The 20,986-nt window shown below is 37.6% G+C and overlaps 6 protein-coding genes across 22 annotated transcripts in view; 3 read left to right on the top strand and 3 right to left on the bottom strand.

Moving 5' to 3' along the window:
• Positions 1–21: 21 nt before the first annotated feature.
• On the bottom strand, positions 22–2,799 carry LOC100123728 (DNA helicase MCM8). Of its 2 annotated transcripts, none has more exons than XM_008209057.4 (2): positions 2,674–2,799; positions 22–2,597 (listed from the first exon to the last, which is right to left on the bottom strand). In XM_008209057.4, the coding sequence occupies exon 2, from the start codon at positions 2,588–2,590 to the stop codon at positions 185–187; it is 2,406 nt and encodes an 801-aa protein (XP_008207279.1). In that variant the 5' UTR covers positions 2,591–2,597; positions 2,674–2,799; the 3' UTR covers positions 22–184. The 2 variants fall into 2 exon arrangements, with proteins under 2 accessions (XP_008207279.1, XP_003426698.1); XM_003426650.5 differs by having other exon boundaries at positions 22–2,600; positions 2,674–2,780.
• On the top strand, positions 2,750–4,854 carry Alkbh7 (alkB, alkylation repair homolog 7). Of its 3 annotated transcripts, none has more exons than XM_032600093.1 (3): positions 2,750–3,003; positions 3,110–4,169; positions 4,316–4,854. In XM_032600093.1, the coding sequence occupies exon 2, from the start codon at positions 3,150–3,152 to the stop codon at positions 3,828–3,830; it is 681 nt and encodes a 226-aa protein (XP_032455984.1). In that variant the 5' UTR covers positions 2,750–3,003; positions 3,110–3,149; the 3' UTR covers positions 3,831–4,169; positions 4,316–4,854. The 3 variants fall into 3 exon arrangements, with proteins under 3 accessions (XP_032455984.1, XP_032455985.1, NP_001161250.1); XM_032600094.1 differs by having other exon boundaries at positions 2,813–3,003; positions 3,087–4,169; NM_001167778.1 differs by lacking the exon at positions 4,316–4,854 and having other exon boundaries at positions 2,817–3,003; positions 3,110–3,917.
• Positions 3,999–4,861, top strand: LOC100114556 (39S ribosomal protein L51, mitochondrial). Of its 4 annotated transcripts, XM_008209063.4 has the most exons (3): positions 4,013–4,169; positions 4,215–4,232; positions 4,316–4,861. In XM_008209063.4, exon 3 carries the CDS (start codon positions 4,325–4,327, stop codon positions 4,808–4,810), a length of 486 nt encoding a protein of 161 aa, XP_008207285.1. In that variant the 5' UTR covers positions 4,013–4,169; positions 4,215–4,232; positions 4,316–4,324; the 3' UTR covers positions 4,811–4,861. The 4 variants fall into 4 exon arrangements, with proteins under 4 accessions (XP_001608098.1, XP_008207285.1, XP_001608100.1 ...); XM_001608048.6 differs by lacking the exon at positions 4,215–4,232 and having other exon boundaries at positions 3,999–4,169; positions 4,233–4,861; XM_001608050.5 differs by lacking the exon at positions 4,215–4,232 and having other exon boundaries at positions 4,021–4,169.
• Positions 4,862–4,945: 84 nt separating this feature from the next.
• LOC100123733 (dipeptidyl peptidase 9) lies at positions 4,946–15,740 on the bottom strand. 6 transcript variants are annotated; one of them, XM_031931004.1, is made up of 11 exons: positions 10,155–10,292; positions 8,845–9,194; positions 8,634–8,768; positions 8,407–8,569; positions 8,099–8,340; positions 7,719–8,030; positions 7,353–7,639; positions 6,950–7,278; positions 6,622–6,873; positions 6,270–6,542; positions 4,946–6,192 (listed from the first exon to the last, which is right to left on the bottom strand). In XM_031931004.1, exons 2-11 carry the CDS (start codon positions 9,084–9,086, stop codon positions 5,845–5,847), a joined length of 2,583 nt encoding a protein of 860 aa, XP_031786864.1. In that variant the 5' UTR covers positions 9,087–9,194; positions 10,155–10,292; the 3' UTR covers positions 4,946–5,844. The 6 variants fall into 6 exon arrangements, with proteins under 6 accessions (XP_031786864.1, XP_031786865.1, XP_031786868.1 ...); XM_031931005.2 differs by lacking the exon at positions 10,155–10,292 and adding an exon at positions 11,494–15,740 and having other exon boundaries at positions 5,066–6,192; XM_031931008.2 differs by having other exon boundaries at positions 5,066–6,192; positions 8,407–8,560.
• LOC116417554 overlaps positions 10,406–20,986 on the top strand; it is a 26,641-nt gene continuing 16,060 nt past the window's right edge. The window contains exon 1 of the mRNA XM_031931019.2: positions 10,406–10,795. Within this exon, the coding sequence (XP_031786879.1) occupies positions 10,529–10,795 (267 nt within the window). The 5' untranslated portion in view covers positions 10,406–10,528. The remainder of the gene's footprint in view (positions 10,796–20,986) is intronic.
• The window catches only part of LOC100123736 (RNA-binding protein Musashi homolog 2), a 51,562-nt gene continuing 47,651 nt past the window's right edge, over positions 17,076–20,986 (bottom strand). For all 6 annotated transcript variants that reach the window (XM_031931011.2, XM_001607388.5, XM_031931012.1 and 3 more), the window contains one exon: positions 17,076–20,986. This exon is cut by the window's right edge and continues 711 nt beyond it. In XM_031931011.2, the coding sequence (XP_031786871.1) occupies positions 20,789–20,986 (198 nt within the window). In that variant the 3' untranslated portion in view covers positions 17,076–20,788.

The raw sequence follows: 20,986 nt of genomic DNA, 5'->3' as shown, positions 1-20,986 counted from the left end.
CAAATGAAAAAAACACGGTAAAGGGTAATATTTTTTTAATTTTTCTTGTACGAAAGTTAGAAAATACATTAAAAAAATATACTATACTCAAAAGACATAACTTAAATGAGAATGTAGTATGTACAAGCAGAACAGAATTAATAATAAATAGATGATTTCTTAAGTAACTAAATGGAAGTCTATTTTATGGAGGAGAAAATTTGTACAGATCATTAGCTTTCTTTATCAGAAAACCCTGCTCATTCAATTTATCAATAGCGTTTGGCACATCACTGCTAGCTATTTTTCCCATCACTGCAAGATTTTTTAGTTCATCCCTAGTATACAAATTATTTTTCTTGACTTCTGCATCTTTCACCAAAAGTTGCAAAAACGTTTTTATGGCACTTCTGGAGGTTTTACCGGTTTGTAAGAAAGTGTAATCAATCTTTTCATTGTTCATACCAAGCACTGTATGTTGCAGCAATTCCACAACATCCAGTGCATCTTGTTCTGTTGTCTCTTCACGTAAATCCAACTTGGCTCTGGCCTCAGTCAATCTTATAAGCGCCTCCAGTTGTCTGTTGCAGGGAGCAAGATTTACTGCATTTATCATCTTTTTTCTAATATCCAAGTAATACTTTTGTAATAAAGTAGCAGATGCACTGGACAATCTTGGCTTCACATACTGGCGAGCATAAGAAATGTATTTTCTTAAAACTGCGGAAGGCATTGTTTGGATTGAGTTCCTGGATGTTGCAATAAGTCTCTTTTTCAATGAGTCAGCTTGATGTCTTATTTGTCTATTATATCTGATATACTCTTCACTTTTAGTTTGCACATGACCAGTGTGCATCATCATTACATGCTCAGATAAAAAATTATCCAAATCCTTGTCTGGCTGATCAAGCAAGAGGAAAATCAAATCAAATCTTGACAGAAGGGGCTGACTCATATTGAGATTGTTGCAAAGAGCCTTTGATCTATCATACCTTCCACCAATAGGATTTGCAGCAGCCAAAATTGATGTCCTAGATGGAAGGGACCAAATGACTCCTGATTTTGCAACACTCACACTCTGCTGTTCCATAGCTTCCAACAGAGACTGATGCTGGGTTGGCATTTTATCGAATTCATCAATGCAGCAACAGCCCCTATCAGCTAGAACCAAAGCACCAGGTTCAAGAGCAAAGTCGCTTTCTCCTTTTTCTCTTACAAGAGTAACTGTCAAACCTGAAGAGGTACTAGAATTTCCAGATACATAAATTCCTTTGGGAGCAACACGAGCACAAGCTTGTAACATCTGAGATTTACCCAATCCTGGATCACCTACAATCAGCAGATGAATATTATCACGTAGATTGGCATGCTTTGAGCTACCACCAAACAGACTTAACAGTAGAGCCATTTTAATCATTTCATGTCCATAAATACCAGGACACAAAGAATTAACTAGTAAAGATAGTATATCTGGACTACTGTGAATATCCTTAATATATTTATAGTCTTTTGTATTTAACTCTATGGTAAACCCACTGCTATTTTTGGTCTTAGTATTATTGTTGACAACTGAAATTGCTTCCATGTAAAGACAATTGGATACAGCATTAACTTTGACTTTTCCATTGTCTGTACCTTGCATCTTAATGATTCCTGTTACAGTTACATCATCTCCAGGCATACACGTGTCAACTAAATCTTCAAAAAGTTCTACATCCATCACTCTTGGTACTCTTCCTTGATCATCGTTCTCTTCTCCAAAATGCTCCTGTATTCTTACAACTTGTAAAGGTATGGTCTCTACATAGGGTGACATCAGATCTGGTTCGAATTTCATTCCACCACAGATATCACACTTTTTCTTTGGTACATAGATGCCATTCTTTTGCTTGACTGGATAAGGTAACTTGCATTTACTACATAAAATTACTAATACTGAGGGCATATGGCAAGACCTGTTGACTCTTATAATACAGCCTCTGACAGTTATCAATTTTCCATAGTAATTAACTTTTATATTTTTCAAGGATATCAGTGGTTCGTAATTTAAAACTTTGACTTTGACAAGAGCATTAGCAGCCTCAACATCAATGGTATCGTTATTTTGTCCAGACTGATCTGTTCTAATTTTGTGCACAGCCAATCCTAAACAGTTCAGAGTATGTTGAGGATTATTCGTTAAATCTGATTTAAAATCAGGCCATTGCTTTAGAAATATTTCACTGTTGTAGAGTATATTTACATCGATGTTAAATATATTTCCTGAAATATTTTGTACAATTATCTCTGGATTAGCTTGTAGAAATGCTTCCATAGTTTGTATTTTTTCTAGTATAGGGGAGTTTTTCTTATACTCTTCCTCGTCAAAATACAAGTTCCAGCCTGAGTAAGGAATGTCACGTTTGGCTATTCTCGATTTTGGAGGATTGCTTGCTTGAGGTGTAGGATCCCTTGGAGAGGACTCTTCATCGTTGGAGTTTTCTTCATTTTCTTCACCTGCATTTCTTCTTCCTTCATTGTTGTTGCCACTGCTTCTCTTATTGTTGTTGTCACCTGTTTTCTTCTTGTACTTTTTCCACCTTGGATTAAAATTTCTCCTGTGCCCACTCATTATGTCTCTACTTAGAAATATTTATATATTTATTTTTTTCACCTACTGTGCTCCAATTTTTTAATTAAAAATGCTATACTTACTCTGTATTGAATCACGCGTTTATACTGAGCCAATGAGTTTACGGCCAAGTTATGTCAAATATGAATGATAACCAAAGAAAAATTCAAAATTCACTGCGATGGCGCTACCGACCACATATTAAAACAGCTGATTATTTGTTGTCACTGCATTGTATGATACATGCGGTTCATTCGCGAAATTTGTAAGATCAGATATAAGTACTTACTTATGCCGCCAACAAATATTGTCAATACAGGTTAGGCAGGTGTAATCTTATTTTGATACCGGCGCAATGTTTGTGAGTTTCATGCATGCAACGACGTGTGACTGACTAATAATAAATTAAGCCAGTAAGTCTAATAGTGCTATATAAATTTTCCTTACATTTTTCACAAGAATTTGATCGAATCTCGGGTCGACATTGAATAATTAGTACTTATTTCAAAATTATTTCAGAACATATTCTTTGGTCAGTTTCCTATATATACTAAGCAAAATGCTCATCAAAGTATTACAACCAAAGTGGAATCACTTGAAGATACCTTTTAGACTTCTAAGACAGTGTAGTTCTAATGCAAGTAGCGTACCAGCTAAGAACAATAACAATGAGGAGTTCACAGACTGGAAAGAAAAGTTACATGCTACAATGAATGTTTATGAAAATTTCATCACCCCAGAAGAGGAAGACAGTTTACTCAAAGATGTTGGACCTTACTTAAAGCGATTGAGATACGAATATGCTCACTGGGACAATATGATACATGGTTACAGGGAAACCGAGTTTCTTAAATGGAACGAAGATAACGTCAAAATTATAAATAAAGTGAGAGAAAAGGCATTTCCACCAGGTATGCCACAACTTGGATTAGTGCACGTACTTGATCTTGCTGAAGATGGTTGGATAAAACCTCATGTAGATAGCACTAGATTTTGTGGAGAAGTTATCGCAACTATAAGTTTATTGAGTGACTGTATTATGAGACTTACTTATGTTGGTCATGAAAAAGAGTATTGGGATGACTTCTTAATACCCAGAAGATCATTGTATGTTATGAAAGGTGTTGCCCGCCACAAATATAGTCATGCAGTCCTGAGTAAAAAGGAATCTATTTACAAGGGAAAAGTTGTTGACAAACTAAGGCGTATTTCTGTGATATGCAGGAGTGAACCAGAATAAATTGTTTGAAAAATTGTACATTTGTTGAATCTTGTGGATATGTAATTAATATTTTAAAAAATAAATTATAGGCATCATAACTCAAAATGTAACGATTTAGGTAAAGTTTATTTCATATTTGGCGCCTATAGAGGCTTATGCAATCTTCTTTTTTCGCATGGTAAGGCAGTAGTCTACTTTCTGAACATCTGATTGGCACCATAAATGTGAGAAGAGATCATTGTGAGGTTTGCACGATTTCGGCGTTTACTAATTAATTGCATATCAGAAAAAATGAGTAGTTAGTAATTTCTTATTGAATTGAAGCAAACATCTTAGAAATTTTTACGTACGAAATTGGTAAGTGTTGAGGTAATGATACCATTCTTAATTACTGTTATATAGTTTTTCATGTTTTTATAGGTTAGATAATACTTTCGATATTTATGGATTATTAAATGAACGTTGTATCAGTGATTAAGTTTGAATTAAATAAATATTTATAGATTCTCAAGATGTCAAACCTAACAAACTTTGTGTCAACTGCACTGAAAGTATGGGTTCCTCAAATGACAACAGTTCGCTTTCGTTATTGGGCTGATAAGAAGAGACTTATAAGAAACTATGGATACAAAGAGATCCTAAATCAAAAAGGACTTCTAGCACATACTGGTGGTGACAAACCAATACGGCCAATGCCTATATATCGTCCTGATAATTCATGGTCTGAAAGAAAAGCACTTTTTGGTCAAAATGACTACATTGACATTCTTGGTACCCAAGAACTTCCAGTTACAAAGATAATGTATAATGTTCCCAAGTGGCTTAGAGGAGTCAGAGGGGATAATGAACTGCAAGTTCTTATCCGAAAAAAGAAAGCACTGAGACTTGGCGTTTATCCAATTGCCAGGCCCACAAAGTGGAAGGAATTGAATTCAAGAATCATGTATCTTTATAAGTTCATGAATCGTAAAACTAGAACATGGATGTCCAAACAGTAAGATAATGTACTTTAAGATCTTTTTAATAAAATTATATAAGTTGTTAACGTATTAAACTGATTTCGTTCACGTTAAGATTTAATTTGTTTGAATAGTACTTACAATGGGTACAGAGGTTTGGATTTAAATAAGATATTTCATAAAATAGTGAATTTATTAATCGTAAATCATGCACTAATCAACCAGTATAAGATATTTGTTACAAAAACTGCTGCTTGCCTCGCCCACAAAAAATACTCTATTCTCAAATAATGATTATTGTAAAAAATAGCAAATGTTATTTGCATTATATTATATGCATTTCAATACATTATGCACAGACCGAGTTAAAAGTAAAAGAATAATATAAATGATCGAGTCGCGCGCGCGCATGATTACACAATAAACTGTAAATAAGTACAACTGAGAAAAGACGTTAAAAGTCCATATATGACTCTAGTGTCGTCGATTTCTATATGTAAATGTATTATACAAAGGGATTGCGAGTATTGTCCATTGTCATTAAAAACCAACGGGCTTATTTTTTACAAGTTTCAACGATAGAATAATTAATTAGGACCTATATCCATCATCATAGACAATTTACAAGTGAAAATTAAAATCTTTTTTTTTCGACCACCATATGATTAGACGTTGACGAGAAAATCTTGAGACGTTTTTTGAAATTCTTCATGGCCAATGCCAAGTCTTTATAAATCAGCGTTACAGCACGGGGCTGCACATAATTTGTAAGTTTGCATTGCTGTAGCAAGATCTGCATAAAATATTGTGTATGCAAATGCACTTATGTATGTAATACTGTTTAGTCTTTTAAAAAATCTCGTCTGGATTAGAAGCTACTAATCGTTCGTTTCGACAGTAGTAACGCGATAGGACGAACCTAACAGTTGAATGTTTTAACATTCGAATTCTATGTACATAAAATACCGGCAGTCGTTCGCGTTGCTTTTAACAACAACTTCATTCTCTTCTTCATTATACATCTTACAAATTCATGATCACCTATGTATTATTTCGGTAAAGCTACAGCAAATTTACAGATGATTTTGTAAAAATGAGAGTAGGGTAGTCTCGTAGTGTTTGCTAGCATCTAAACTCCTGAGACTGTGCCTCTCGTTCGGGTAGACTTGCAACTGATATGGCTTTCCAGTCTTAACGAGAGAATTTATCAGTTGACTGGTATGAAAGAAATGTACGTTCTCGTCGATTAACCCGTGAATTATAAGCAGTCGATTTTCTTCGTCGGGGAATTTGTTTACGTAAGTTAACACAGAGCCGTTGACGTATCCGTGAATATTGTTTTGAGGTAGATCCATGTACCGCTCTGTATAACCGGTGTCATAAAAGTACCAAGAAGTTACCGGAGCACCAGCGATAGCGACCTGTAATTTTATGCATCAGTGCAATTAGTTGTTGGTTCAGAAATATAAAATTTCTAACAACTCGTTCGATACGGTACCTTGAACACATCAGGATACTGAATCAGTCCCATGAGACTTAGATATCCACCATAGGACCATCCGTGAATAGCGATGCGATTTAAATCTATGTAACCGGACGTTTCTGCCAACCATCTGAGCACCTCGACTTGATCGTTCAGTTCCACAGTACCCATTTTTCGTTGAAGATGACTTTCGAACGAAAGTCCTCTGTGATGAGAACCCCGCGAATCGATCAAAACTACGCAGTAACCTTGCGCCGCGAGCATATGCATTCTTAAATGTCTCATTCCCTAAAAAAGCAGATACTTTTTGTGATTTTTTTGTCTATAAAAGTAGATAATACGTGTAAATTTCAATGTAGTACAATACCTTGAATGTATTAGATACTAATTGTACTTCAGGGCCTCCATAAACGTTTAGAATAGTGGGATACTTTGTTCCAGGTTTAAAATTATGCGGTTTAAAAATCATTGAGTATATTGTATCTCCCGATGCGATCTTGTGCGTAAAAATTTCCGGAGCAAACAGTTCAGATTCAGGCGTGGACGGTTCCAGCAAATAGCCGACAGGTGTAAGCGATATATTTTCCACCGTCCAATCTGATTGCGATATTCTAAATACCTTTGAATTAAATATTTTGAAATTAGAATAACGGAATAATGCACAGCGTCATGTATTTTAAACGAGAAAAGCTCACTTGGCATGCGGGCAGCGTTTTAATGGAGCTGTAAACAGTAACCATCATTGTACACTCTTTGTTGAAGTACACATTGTTGTAACTGTAACCAGGTCTCGTGAGCAGTCTAATTTCTAATGGACGGTGTAGAGATACAGCGTAGACGTGCTGTTCCAGTGGACCTTCCCTCAGACCGACGAAATAAACAATAGAGTTTGCCTCGTCGACCCATATTTCTCTGCCAAGTACTTCCCAGTCTCCCTGTGTTAAAGCCACTTTCGATATAACACGCGGCTGTAAAAATAAACTATCCATACGATCTAAAGACTCCTCAACTCCATTACCAGAACCTGCGAATTAAACATGCGCTCATGACTATGTATCATTCGAAATTCACAACGTTTCATTAGTATATTCAACGTACATGCTATACTTGATGTAATAAGATACAGGTGTCTATAATTAGTCTCCTCGCTACCCCAAATGAACTTGACTTCTGTTGGGTCATCAGATGGCAGAAAATAAAGCAAATCATTTACATTTATCCAAATGTTGCTTGTTTCTGAATAAATTACTTGTACGCTCGCTGAAGATGGCGAAAAGTGATTTTCTGAATTATAAACATTAGGTGGTGGTTCACAAAAGTTATCTACAGAAAGTAAAACGAGTTCCAGCCTCTGTTGTTTTCTGTCCAGTAATTGAACCCAAACACTGGTGAAACATTAAAATAACGTTAAAAGCGATACTCGAAAATTGTTCATAAATCATAAAGATAGTGCTTGGAGCTTACTGTCGGCCATCTCGCATCCAACCGGCTCTAACCATGTACTCCATCCAAGGGAACATAAAATGCAACGGGTACTGCAATTCGAGAGTCTCCACGTCGATGATTTGCGACATCTCGGTTACCCTGAATTGCACTAATTTCAAATTACTCCTCGCGTTATTTGTGCCAGCTCGCGGAAATCTAAATTCATCAACGTCGTGCGAATTATCAGAGGAAGGAAAACAAAATATTTTAACATCACTCTCGTCCACCTCCTCGTAAACTATCCTGTAGATTCCATCAGGAGATTTTGGCTGCCACCAGTAACCAATGTATCTGGAAAAAGTATAAACATGGTACAACTTGTAAAATCACAAGGGGAGCGCATCATTTGAAATGCTTACCTCGTGAACTCTTCCTGCATAACGTAGGATGGAGTTCCCGCACTGAGGGGGTCTTCAGCCAAACTTTTGCCGCCTTTTCTGGCATGCGTCAAACGTACAGAAGAGCCAGTAATGCTGTGAGACAAGTGGATATCTCCGGCACAGGTGTGAGCAACTAAGGCATTGTTCCATGGACAGATTTGAGGACACAATTTAGCACCAGAGGTCGACATTCTCAGCTCGGATGGGAATAGCGGTCCAGGCTGAAAAATCGTTGTTCATGCAGTGAACTGCAAAATTTACCCCCTTGAGTATTCAATGGGACTTACCATGAAGCCGGTGTCAACGCACTGGTACAGGCTACTAGCAGCTGGAAAGACTAATTTTCCACTATCCGCATGGATCTCGTAGCTGGTGATGCCCCAGGTAGCCAGTCTTTTCCTCTCCCAAAGCAATTGTTCCTCCTTGGACAACTGGTTGGCACTGGAAATACTAAAACAATCAGAGCCTCAGAAAACCCAGAGCACCCACTTTCAATCAAAAGCACCGGACCCACCTTTGAAAGTTAGCCTCTATGACAGGCTGCCACTGCAGACGGTAACCATTGGCATGATCCGAGTGAGCCACATCCACGTACAGCAGGGTGGTCTCCCAGCCATTGCTCGGAGTGCTCAAAAAGTATATCCTTATCCTGCGAAGCACATCGAATGGGCATCAGGTGAGCGGACGGTCGAGCCAATATAACAGAGCAATTCGCAAGAACATACCTGCCATCGGGCAAAGACCTGAAGGTAATGGATCCAGGTACCGAGCCAGCAGACATTCCGGACATCCGTCTGCGGAGATCACTGACGACACCTCGCAACTCGTTCCAGGTCTTCCGCCTGTTGTTCGCATCGTCGGACGAGTTGGCCTTGTTGCTCTCCAGCTGGATCTCGCGCTGGATGAGGATGCCGCTGGTCGCCCGCTGCTGAACCAGATCGTCGCTACGCGGCGCGAGACTCTCCATCGCGTTCACTCAGTCCCTCTCTCTCTCTAAGCCGCTACTGCTGCTCCGTTATGTCATTCGGTCCTCCAGGATGTGTGTATCATCGGCTCATCCTCTCGGTCAACTGCTCTGCAGAGTAAACGGGACCAGTGCAACTCTTACTGTACACAGTACACACACATATGCATACGCACAACGACTGTGCCTCCTCTCTCGCTTTTTTTGGCAACTTTCGCCTCGCTGCGATCCGACACGGAAAAATTCGCGGCGACTGCGCGCCCGAGACACCCCCGCCAGTGTGTGTACAGTGTATGTATATACTTCGGTTCGGCGAGAAGGCCGAAAGAGAGAGAGAGAGAGAGAAAGAGAAAGAGAGAGAGCTTTATTTTTAGGTTAGGTGATGCAGCCAAGGTATATTCCAGTCCCGTGAGAGGATTGCATATAGGTATATAATATATGCGTCTACCTATATCTATGTAGCAGCGTCTCGCTCGCGCGCGGTGTGTTTCACTTTCTCGGCGCTCGTTCGTTTTTTTCTCGCAGCGAAACTCAGAATGCAAAACGGGAGGAGCGTGACATTACGCTTTTTTCGATACCACCTCTTATACTCTATTATCGCGACGCTTCGGTGATATAATAATGTTTAGGTATACAGCGTCGTCTCTCTCTCTCTCTCACTCTACTGTGTATCCAAGGGACACGTGCGCGGTGAGCTCTGAATAAATCCGTGAAGGTATATATACAGCTATATATAATATCACCTGTATGTACCACTTAATCTCGGAAATGCCCAGCAGCTTTCGAGTTTCTTTTTCGTGTTTTACCCGCGATCCTCTCCAGGAATGCCGGCGGTCTTGGTATACTCGCGCGCGTGTGTATCTTTTTGTATACAACCTCGAACTACGATATTTTATCGCAACAACAAAGAATGCTCGCACTCGCGTGTTTAGAGAGATAACGATCGCGGATGCTTATCTAAGTGGGAAATCGTGACAATAACGATTATCCTCGTTTTCAAAATACAGAGCCGGTAATAATTTCGTCAACAAGCGCATATATAAAAAGAACACACATACACAGCTTACATACCTGCGGATAAACAGACACGTATATAAGTAACCGGCACTCTGAGCTCGACGGATAGCTAGTATTAGTTATAGGCAGTTGTTCCTCGCAGCTGATCAGCCGTGCGACTGACGTATATACATACCTATTTACCTGTGTTATATATATATATAGGTATGTATACTTAGGCGACGCGCGACGAAAAAGCGCAGATCGCGCGATGTCTGCGCCGCGATTAAGTCTATATCTGATTTGGCTTGATTGCCACGTTCCTACCTTGCGCCGTCTCGGCGCAGTGGCTCTCAAATGAATTCGCGCTCTCACGATTTTATTTCGCAACTCTTCCGCCGGCCCATCTTATTCGACCATTGTATGCGTGTGTATACCTATATGTGTGTATGTGTACGAATTCTTCGAGAACAACAATAACAAATGCAGGCGGAAAGCTTACGCGTCCGAGTTTTTCAGCGGAGGCTTATTGTGTGATTGCGTGTGGGCACGACGAGATTTTGCATTGTAATTTTAAATATTTAAACTTCGCGGGATTTCGAAGGATATATTTTTGCGCGATGCCGCCGAATTGCTGGAAACCCCCGAAATTCGACTTCTGGGGATTCTTCAAGTGGGGTATCTTCACCAAGAGAAGGCTGTCGATAAACTACGAGGTTAGTTCGGGGGGGGGGGGGGGCAAAAAATCTAGTGATTCAATTCGGGAAGAGGAGAGAGAGAGAGAGAGAGAGAGAAAGTCGAGAGAAGCGTTTTACGAGCCCATAGGCCCGAGAGAAACACAGATACTGCATTATGCAGTAAAGAACGTGGACATCTGAGGGTGTCTTCTTTTTAGCCCCCGACTATCTCTCTCTTCGCAAGCTCCTGTATATATATATATATATATATATATATATATACACACACGCAATATACTATGGCGGTGTGCGTTATACGGATATACGACGTATAAGTATATATATATAGGTACGAGGGGAAGCAGATGATTTTAATCTTTCAGAGCATCAGAGCCCGAGTGAACACACGAGCTTTGGCTGTTCCTGGGATGCTTTATTTTCTCTCTCTCTCCCCCCTGCGGGGCTGGATGATCCTGCGCGGAAAGTACTCTCACCCTCTCTCTCTCTTTTTTTTTTGCAAAAATAACAACGTGTACTGTATATACATCGTAGAAAAATTTAATCAAAGGAAAAGTCGGTGAGATTTCAGGAACATGTTTTTGCAGTATAGAGCCTTTATTGAAAAATATGTCTCTTCGACTTTTATACACAGTTGAAAATCTTTTTGTACAAAAATGCTCAACGATTTTGTGAGATTAGACTACTGATGTGTGTTTGTGCATGTATGATATACGTACCTCGTTGATGAATAGCCGAAGCAGCTATGTGCTATATTGGCTGCTCTGAATAGGACGTTAATTGGAGCCAAATCGTGCAGAGGTTGTTCAAATGAAATTGGGTAGATATACACTATATAATAGTCATAGAATATATAACGTATATAGGAACGAAATAGTTTCTTATTATATTTGTGTATCAACGTCAAATGAAAATCATCGTAATCACAAAGTATCTAAGATATTTGTATAGAATAATAGTCTGATTATATATACATCTGTATAATGTACTGCTACTTGAGACGAAATGAAAATGATAATATTGTATAAGGCAACTATATATAGTCTGTACAGTTTATATAAATTTACTTCTTCTATGGGGACGTTCGTAATTACAGCTATTTATATATAAACAATTCTATAATAGTGTAATTAAATAATGTCAATTATAAAAATCAAGAAACTATATAAAGTAAAATAAATTAAATAAAAAGGAGAGGATGGTCGGATTCATAATAGATAGTGTATCGTAATTCAATTTTAATAGGCAGATAGTAATTGTTATCGAGCTTTTTTCAACATCACAATTCGTTATTTTATATATATATAATTTTGTTGTTGTTTTGTTTTCAATCCAACCAACAGAAACGGAAGGGAATAAGAGAATCGGAATGGAAACGCCTTCCGTATTATGTTAATACTCGTATCGTCGTTGATATATAATAACTCTAAGGTACTTCTAGTTGGTCTTAAGGTCATGGTCATATTATATAATGTATATCGTGTAATATATATAATGCATCGATAATATATACTTTTCGTTATTGATCCATCAGTTGTATTTATTTTCAATTCTTTTTTTTTTTTTTTTTTTTTTAATAATAATCGTTTAGTATGTATATTAATTCAATAAACTGCAGAGTTAAAATCGTTTATTTATTTATTTTTTTGTTTGTTTGCATATTTTGTTGTTGTTGTTAAGGCGCTCGTTGTATGACACTAACGATGATACTTCGTAATGAGGAGAGAAATAAAAAAAAAATTTTATACTGCGTTTTTACTACATAAAAGACGCATACAAGTTTCTGACTACTTCAACATCTAATGTCACTTTATAAGGCTGAGATCTTTTAGCTCTTCCACCGCGTTTACACAACGTAATTATATATTCGCATGCTATAATTATAGAATGATAATAATAATAATAATTATAAGTATATTGGTGTGTGTATTGTACCTATATGTAGATATAAGTTAACTTTCTTCGCTCTTTCTCTCTCACACTCACTTCTTCGACAGTACATAATTGCAATTTTTTTTTCATTAAAATTATTGACACTTTGTTCTCGAGCTTCTCGTAACTCGAGATAATTTAAACGTGACTTCTTACACAACTAAATCAATAAGTTAAGGCGAATAAATAAATAAATAAATAAATAAATAAACTTAATTAGTGCACGTGTTATACGAAAAATAAAAGGACACGAGTGGAATCATCGTCGATCTCCTAGCTATTATAAAGAGCCTAATAGCGACGCGCTAACTCGTCGTCTAAGATCATTTTTTTTATTCTTGTTTGTTTGTTTATTCTCATATTTTAATAATAATAATATCCTTAATCCTCTTAAATTTCACCTCGTCTGCGAACAATAATCATCGTCGCCACCGCAGACTCATTGATATGTAATATAATACATCGTTTAATACGATTCACGCATATATCACATCGCGAATCTATAGAGACTTCTACGTGTTTTTGCTATTATTATTTTTTTATTCTTTTCGCCTATATCGCCACGCACTCGAGAAACACCGCCTTCCTCATCTCCATCGCTCTCGTCCTTTTGCTCTTTTTTGTCCTTCCTTTTTTTTGTACAAAAAATCGATCCGTCCGTCTCTCTCTCTCTCTCTCTCTCTCTCTTACTCTCTCGGTTTAATTCCTGAATCGATAATTAATCAATTAATTAATAATCTCGTGCACGGCCGCAGACGCGCGATAAAACAGTCGTCATTGGAATGAGATTGAAAAAATATACATGTACGAGTACGTATTGTGTGTTATCTTAAAAGTATATGGTTTTCGTATAGTAAGATATAATAATTATAATATAATATTTACAGTGTGTATTGTGTAGTAGTAATAGAGTTGCGGCCGTCGGCGTCCTCTCCAAACACACACAGGCTACTGCTCAGATGCATCGATGACAATCCGCGTCGAAATTTGAATTTCCCGCGTTAATTAGCGACGCAACAATATTGTGTTTTATCTCTGTGTGCCTATATGTATTATAACAATAATAATACACGGAGCGGCTCGACGCCGTTCAAAGACTAGAAATGTTGCATGTGTGTACTCGTATCCTTCATTCGTCTCAAGAATATACGCATATTTACAGAGACGCACCGCTGCGCTCAAGAGCATATTCTTGTGTGTGGTGCAGGAGTAAGAGAGAGAGAGAGAGAGAGAGAGAGAGAGAGAGAGAGAGAAGCAAGTTTTTGCTTATTCCAAAGCGTATAACCCAGATACACATCCTTATGCTCGTTTGAAGGATCGATCGGCGTTTTGATTAGGCGGGGAATCCCCCTCGTCTCTCTCTCTCTCTCTCTCTCTCTCTCTCTCTCTCTCTCTCTCTCTCTCTCTCTCTTTCTCCGCTCTTGAAACAATCCATAAAGGTGGCACACGGAGGGGGGTAGGGGGAGGACTAGACTCGTTTCTAATGGAATTATTGCTAAGCCGAGAAAAGGGGCCCGCCTCTCTTCCTGCGGTAAAAGTCTCCTCTGGTATGAAAATTTTGTTTGTGTTCGTTTGAGAATTGACGTTTATTCTATTTTTTTTTTTTTTGTTCTTTTGAATTTTCGCGCCAAAGACTTTCACCGCGTTATCTTGTATATTATATAGTCGCACGCACACTTCTGCATATTACATATTCGGTCAATTTATTGTCAAAATCGAAGGCGCGCACTATGTACACGTATAGTCGCATCGGGATAGAGATAGAGATAGATATATAATTGATCCGAAAGAGACGCGCGCGAGTGTGTAGTATATCATCATACCCAAACAGCTGATGTCCGGTATAGCATCTATATTGTATATATAGAGCGTGTATGTTATAATAATAGTTTATAATAATATCTCACTCGCATATTATTACGTAACTCACTCTCGCTGCACACTCGATAACAAGAAACGCCGTTTCGCGATTATAACGCATGCGATTATTATTATTATCGTATATTCTCGGGGAATATATTATTTTTTTTATAAAATTAAACATCTCAACGTCGTGCCCCCTTTCTCGCACAACCGATTCTTCCTCTAGATCACGCGAAACTTCTTATTTATTTATTTATCTTTTTTTTTTCTTTTCTTCATCATCGTTAAATATATATAGTAAAACGTTATTGCTTATCTCATATGTATTGTTAACATCTAAGTGTATATTCCATAAGAGTGTGTGAGTATGCGTATAATGATGTGTTATCATTACAAGTGTTTGTTTCTCATCAATTTCTTTTTCCTCTCGATATCATCTCGTCTCTACAATAGCCTGCTTACACGCGTTTATTATATAGTCACAGTGAAACGTGTACAACTTCCGCGTCACACACATCATTATTTAATGTCCCGTATTATCTATACACCTATTTTTGCTTTGGAAGAACTCGATGCCGTGTGTTTGCTTCTCTTCTCTTTTCTCCGTCGTTTAACTAAGTACATAATTAATTTCTTTCTCTCGCACTCTCACACACCAGCGAATCAACAATCGTTATTATACGCAGCGCCGAAAAATTTATACGGTTCGCTATACGACGTGTGGGTCCCGTTTGTATCGTTACAGAGCAAAAAAACGCGCGATATTTTTATTACAACAATAAGCGCGCTCAATTCCAATAAGCCCTCGCGATTCGGCGACACCGTGAGAATAAGTCTCTCTCATTGTCTTTTTTTTCGGAAAAGCAAGTAGAAAAGGGTGTCTCGATCGTTTTTAGTTTTTAGTAAAGGCATCTATTTTGTTTATTATTTTATTATATACGCTTTTTCATCAAAACGCCGGCGTATAACATTAAAATCCGCAACCAGGTCGTTCGCTATCGTGCTTTTCATTAAAACTTGTATTATACCGTGACTGCATTGTTTTTTTATATAGTTGGGTTCAGAAAAGTCAACCTTCATTTTTGCCCTTTCGTTTGAGAAAAAAAAATCTACTTCAAAAATATTATTAGGTTATTAATAAATATACGCTAAAACAATATAGTGACTATATATATATATATATATATATATATATATATATATATATATATATATATATATATATATATATATATATATATATATATATATATATATATATATATATATAATATATATATATATATATATATATATATATATATATATATATATATATATATATATATATATATATATATATATATATATATATATATATATATATATATATATATATCAAGTATATATATATATATATATATATATATATATATATATATATATATATATATATATATATATCAAGTATATAAAACGAGTATACAAGCAAGCAAGCAAGCGAGTACACAAGCAAAAAATTGAATCAGATAATGTAAGCTATATAATTATACTATATATTATTAGCGTCTCCTTCTTTCTTATTGCAAAAAATGCCTCTTTCTTCCGTTCGGGAAAGTCGTTACCATCGAAGTTGATTAGTAAAAGTGTATACATAGGGCTCTAAGAGCTCGACGGTCCCAACTTCGAGCGAATCGGAAGAAACGAGTTTGAAAATTCATAATAATACAGGTGACAAAAATAAGGGCAGTAACTCTTCCAACTCTGATATAATCTTTGTATATGAACGCTTCTTCTTCGCGTCGAATCGTTGATAGCTCTTCATGTGTCACACTTGCAAATAGTCGAAAACCACTTCCAGGAAAAAAAGAGAAAGAGGTGAAGTATACACAACGCATATATTGAGTTATATAAACGCCTCGTGTCCTTTGATTGTTATTTTGTACAATAATTATGAGAAAAATAAGCGCGGGTAATATATAATAATATGCAAATACGATAAACTAGGTAACTAAACGACTTTTACTATAAAGTTCCAACAGTTCTAGCCAAAAAACACTACTATAATTATGGTCGTATATATAAATATATATATATATATATATACTCTGGTCAACGTGTTTGTGTGTGTATGTGTCGTGTCCTTACCTGGATCTTCTCAGAGAGTCACTCCCTGTGCCTGGAGGGTCGACAAAAGCTGCTCTTCGAATCAGTCCGTCATCCAAGTGATGTAAATATAACAAAGGAAGGTCTTTTTGGCAAAAGAGATATATAGGGTGTTTCAAATATATGTAGAAAAAAAAGATATAAAATGTAAATATCGCAAACACACAGACCAACACAATAAATATTACTTCGGCAGATGTGGGTTCGGAGAAGAGAGGAGAGTTATGGGATGTTATGGGAGTCGGAAGCTTTTTAATATATAAATGATGATTAAAAAAATAATAATAATAAACGATAAATTAAAGAGTAAAATAATGAGAGGTAATATAAGTGACAGATACGAGGAAAATACACAAACATGTTAGCTACAAGTTTTTAAACTACTTTATTGGCAATTTATCTAGGCATGTCGACTAAACTAAATTACGTTTTTTTTCGTATCGGTGTTAGTGAGTGATTGCTTTGACTTGACTTTGACTTGCTTGTAAGTGAGTGAGTCATAATCTCCATCCATACGTTCCACAGGAGGCTACATACATGCGCGCAACTCGACATTCGATTTCTCTACAAAATTATCTCCTGCCAACAGCCATATCCTTTACTCTCGTCCGTCTCATTTGCCTTTAAAAACTTCTCTCCAAACATCGGTTTCAGTTTCTTTCTCAATTTCTTTTTTTCAGCTTTGTCCACTAATTTATCTACTAATTATTACTACTATTGATTATTGCTTTCGGAAGCTAGATTACGGAAGAGTCGAAAATATACAGAAAAATGCATGCACTTGTAGTTGTTGTTTCTTTTTTTATCCACAACTTTATACACATACATAAGACAGCATGTAGGTGTATAATGATAATAATATAAACGACGGCTCTCGACACAAAAAAGCTCGAGTCGTCACAATCGACTTTTCAGCCAAAAAGGAAGGAACAAACATCCCATTATTATTGTTATTGTTATTATTATTATTATTATTATGATTATTATTATTATGATTATTATTAACGAGTCGAGCTCCGCTCTATATTTTACGCTCAAATAGCACACACACACACATCGTATACACCTCTTACGCGCATCGTCATCTTGATACCACACGCACGGGGCCGACCAAATAACTGCGAACCCCGCGTTTGTGTTAGTGTGTGTGTGTGTGTGTGTAAGATTTTTTTTATTTCATTATTAAAAGTTAATTTCCACCTTAAAGCGGCGCATTTATTTATCGTTATGTATAATTATTATTCATTATCGTTATCATTATTATTTGTATTTTTTTATTTTCTCTTTCTCCCTTTCTCACACCCAAGCTTTTATCTGTCGGTTCTCTCTTTATACCGATTCTATAGCGCTAATGATGGATGATGCACATTTGTATGTGTGTGAGTGCGTGTGATGATGAATGGGGTTAAACTGATGATGACGATATAATGGATGAGAGAGAGAGATGCCGCGGTATACACGTATGGATAGTCGAGCTAAACTGACAATGATATGACGTCTAAGAGCGGTAATAGTAAAAAGTGAAGTCTTTACAACAATTCTCGACTACAACAATAATGGCAGCAGTAGCAGCATGTAAAGTGGTTAGCGAGAACAGTAGTAAATGGCATTAGTATATTCAATTATACAAAATAGTGTGAGGAACGCTCATTTAGAGTGGTGCTTCTGCTAACCCATTATTACTGTTTCATATCTTGTTTTATTTATTTATTGTTCTCGTTTGCTTCTCGTTCTCGCGTGTCGAGCCATCGATCGGATATACTCTGCTCGCACACTATTGTATAAGTTACAATCTACGATATAATCACAACTTTGTAAACAAACGACTCGGTCAAATCTGAGTACTGTTATCTTTTTTTATTCTTTATTTCATTGAAAAATGTAGCTCGTATGTATAATACTAATCTCATGTGTAAGAAAGGTGAGAGTTCAGAGAAATTATCATCATCGTATTGTAAATAATGAGTATTGAGATAATCGTATATAACAACAATAGTAATAATAGGCGTAAAAGGAAAAAAAATCACGATTAATCTAGTTCTCCAATGACTATGATAGTGACAGTGATGTTAAGGTAATGAATGTACAATTCATTTAATAACCGACATGCGTCTCGTAACTAAGATCCGAAGATCCTACTAATACTATAATGGTTAGATTTCAAACTACACAGTGCTATGAAACATAGACAAATAAAGGAAAAAACAATTATTATTATTAATTAGTGAAGTTTCCAAGGTGTAAAAAAGATATTAAATTACTAAATTCACAAAAAAGGTCTCAAAAAATACTCTTACAAAAAATCGTGTGAAAGACCAAAAAAAGTAGCTAAGTAAAATAGGTAAGTAAGTAAGAGTAAGTAAGTAGTTGTACACAGCGGTAAAAGTGGTTTCGGACGCTCGGAAGTGTGACGGCATTATATGCGCATATAATAACTACAGAATATCCTAGATCTCGCAACTGCAGATCGATTAAAACGTAATGTATGTATATCATCAAAAAGTCGGCTTGATTAAGTATATGGTTTCGTTATACTATAACTAGCTTTTTCTCATTCCACTACTGTCTGCTTAAACGTTATAACTGCATTAAGTTTAAAGTTTACATACTCTACACTCGATTCCCGGGATGCGTCCCGCTATATATGCGCCATTAAAAGATATAGAGCTCGAATCGAGTAAGTGTAAAAACGAAACGTAAGTGTATAAGTAAATATAATAAGTATGTAAAGCCTCGCTCCGTCGCGCGCGATCTCTTGTTCGCGTCTCTGATTAAGTCTCGCCAGAGAGAGGAAGTTATAAAAGCCGAATTCATTTGTTATTTGTTTTTCTTTTGTAAATATAATTACATAATTGAGTGAGTACTTTTGCCGATATGCACACGTTCGTCGTTTTCTCCCTCTCTCGGTCTTAGACGCGCGCTATTCTCGGGTGGGGGAGAAGCCAAAACATTTCACGGTGTACAAACGAAAGGGCAAAAGGTGGGGTCGCGAGAAAATCGAGTCTTCGACACATCGCGCTGTGCCGAGATACCTAATGATAATACTACTAATAATACTTCTAAATGACGATGATAGCTTTAATTAATTAATCGATAATAATATCAGTACTTAATATCAGTAGTAATAAATAAAAGTACAGAGTGTACAGGAAGAGAGTAGTAAGATGGGTCTCCCTCTCTGTGCACAGAGAGAATCGTAGGAATATTGGAACAGCCTAGCGCGTTGCTCTATACGTGAGTGTGTTTCTCGTGATGTGAGTTTCGACGACGAGAGAGACTTGTCGTCTCGGGGAAGAGAAAGGAAAGACAAGTAGGGGGCTGTTCTTATTCTCGGACAGCGGCGGCGGCGGTAATTTTACGAACGAAGCCAGTCTTTTCGGATAAATCCTCCGTGTCCTCTCGGCGCGAAACTCGCGAGGGAATCGTCGCAAATCTGAAAGCCTCCAGCGTTACACAACCGCGCTTATACACCTAGATCATTATCCTTATCGCTAATATTATTATTGTTCGGGTCCGTAGAGTTTCAGCTTTGCAACGGAAGTGCGCTCGCGCGAGCTTCTCACCGGCGTGCCGTCGGCGTTAAGTACGTTTCTCGTTATTATTTTTTTTCTTTCATTTTATCTTTTTAAGTAAACAAGGACGCAGTCTTCCCTCTCACAGATCCTTCCGAGTCGCCGAGGCGCGCGTCGCGTTTAATTTTTTTGTTTGTTTGTTTTTTTACTCCGAAATTTCGTCTAAAAAAAGCCGAGAAAGCTCCTGCACCGTCTCGAATAAAACGCGGCTCGCCGTCTCGGAAGTAGCGCAGCCGCGCAGTCAAAAGCAGCAGCAGCCCGCCGTCGCCGCCAGGAGAACAGGGAAATGGGGGTCGTGTCTTGACTTTTGGTCCTCTCGCTCACTCTCTCTCTCTCTCTCTCTCTCTCTCTCTCTCTCTCTCTCTCTCTCTCTCTCTCTCTCTCTCTCGCTCGCTCTCGCTCTTTCTCTCGGCCGCCATTAGTTGTATATGTATATATAGTATAGAGTTGTATAATATATAGTTGATCGTGTCCGGTCGACGAGTCGATTGGCAGCGGCGATTTAGACGTACATGCCCATGCCGTACATGGAACCCCAGTCGACGCCCTGGAAGCTCGACATGTCGACGTTGGTGAGGGAGTATCCCTGGTAGGGGTTGGGCGGGGCGACCCCCGCGGCGGCGGGCGAGCTCGCCTGGGGCTGTCCCGGGGCCTGGGGCGCCGCGGGATTCTGGGGCATCTGACCGGCTCCGGGCGTAGC

Source organism: Nasonia vitripennis, chromosome 5, assembly GCF_009193385.2.
Source record: "Nasonia vitripennis strain AsymCx chromosome 5, Nvit_psr_1.1, whole genome shotgun sequence".
In the NCBI taxonomy this organism is placed as follows: domain Eukaryota; kingdom Metazoa; phylum Arthropoda; class Insecta; order Hymenoptera; family Pteromalidae; genus Nasonia; species Nasonia vitripennis.
Note: the sequence above shows the minus strand (reverse complement) of the source record. Positions and strands in the feature narration are given on the sequence as shown.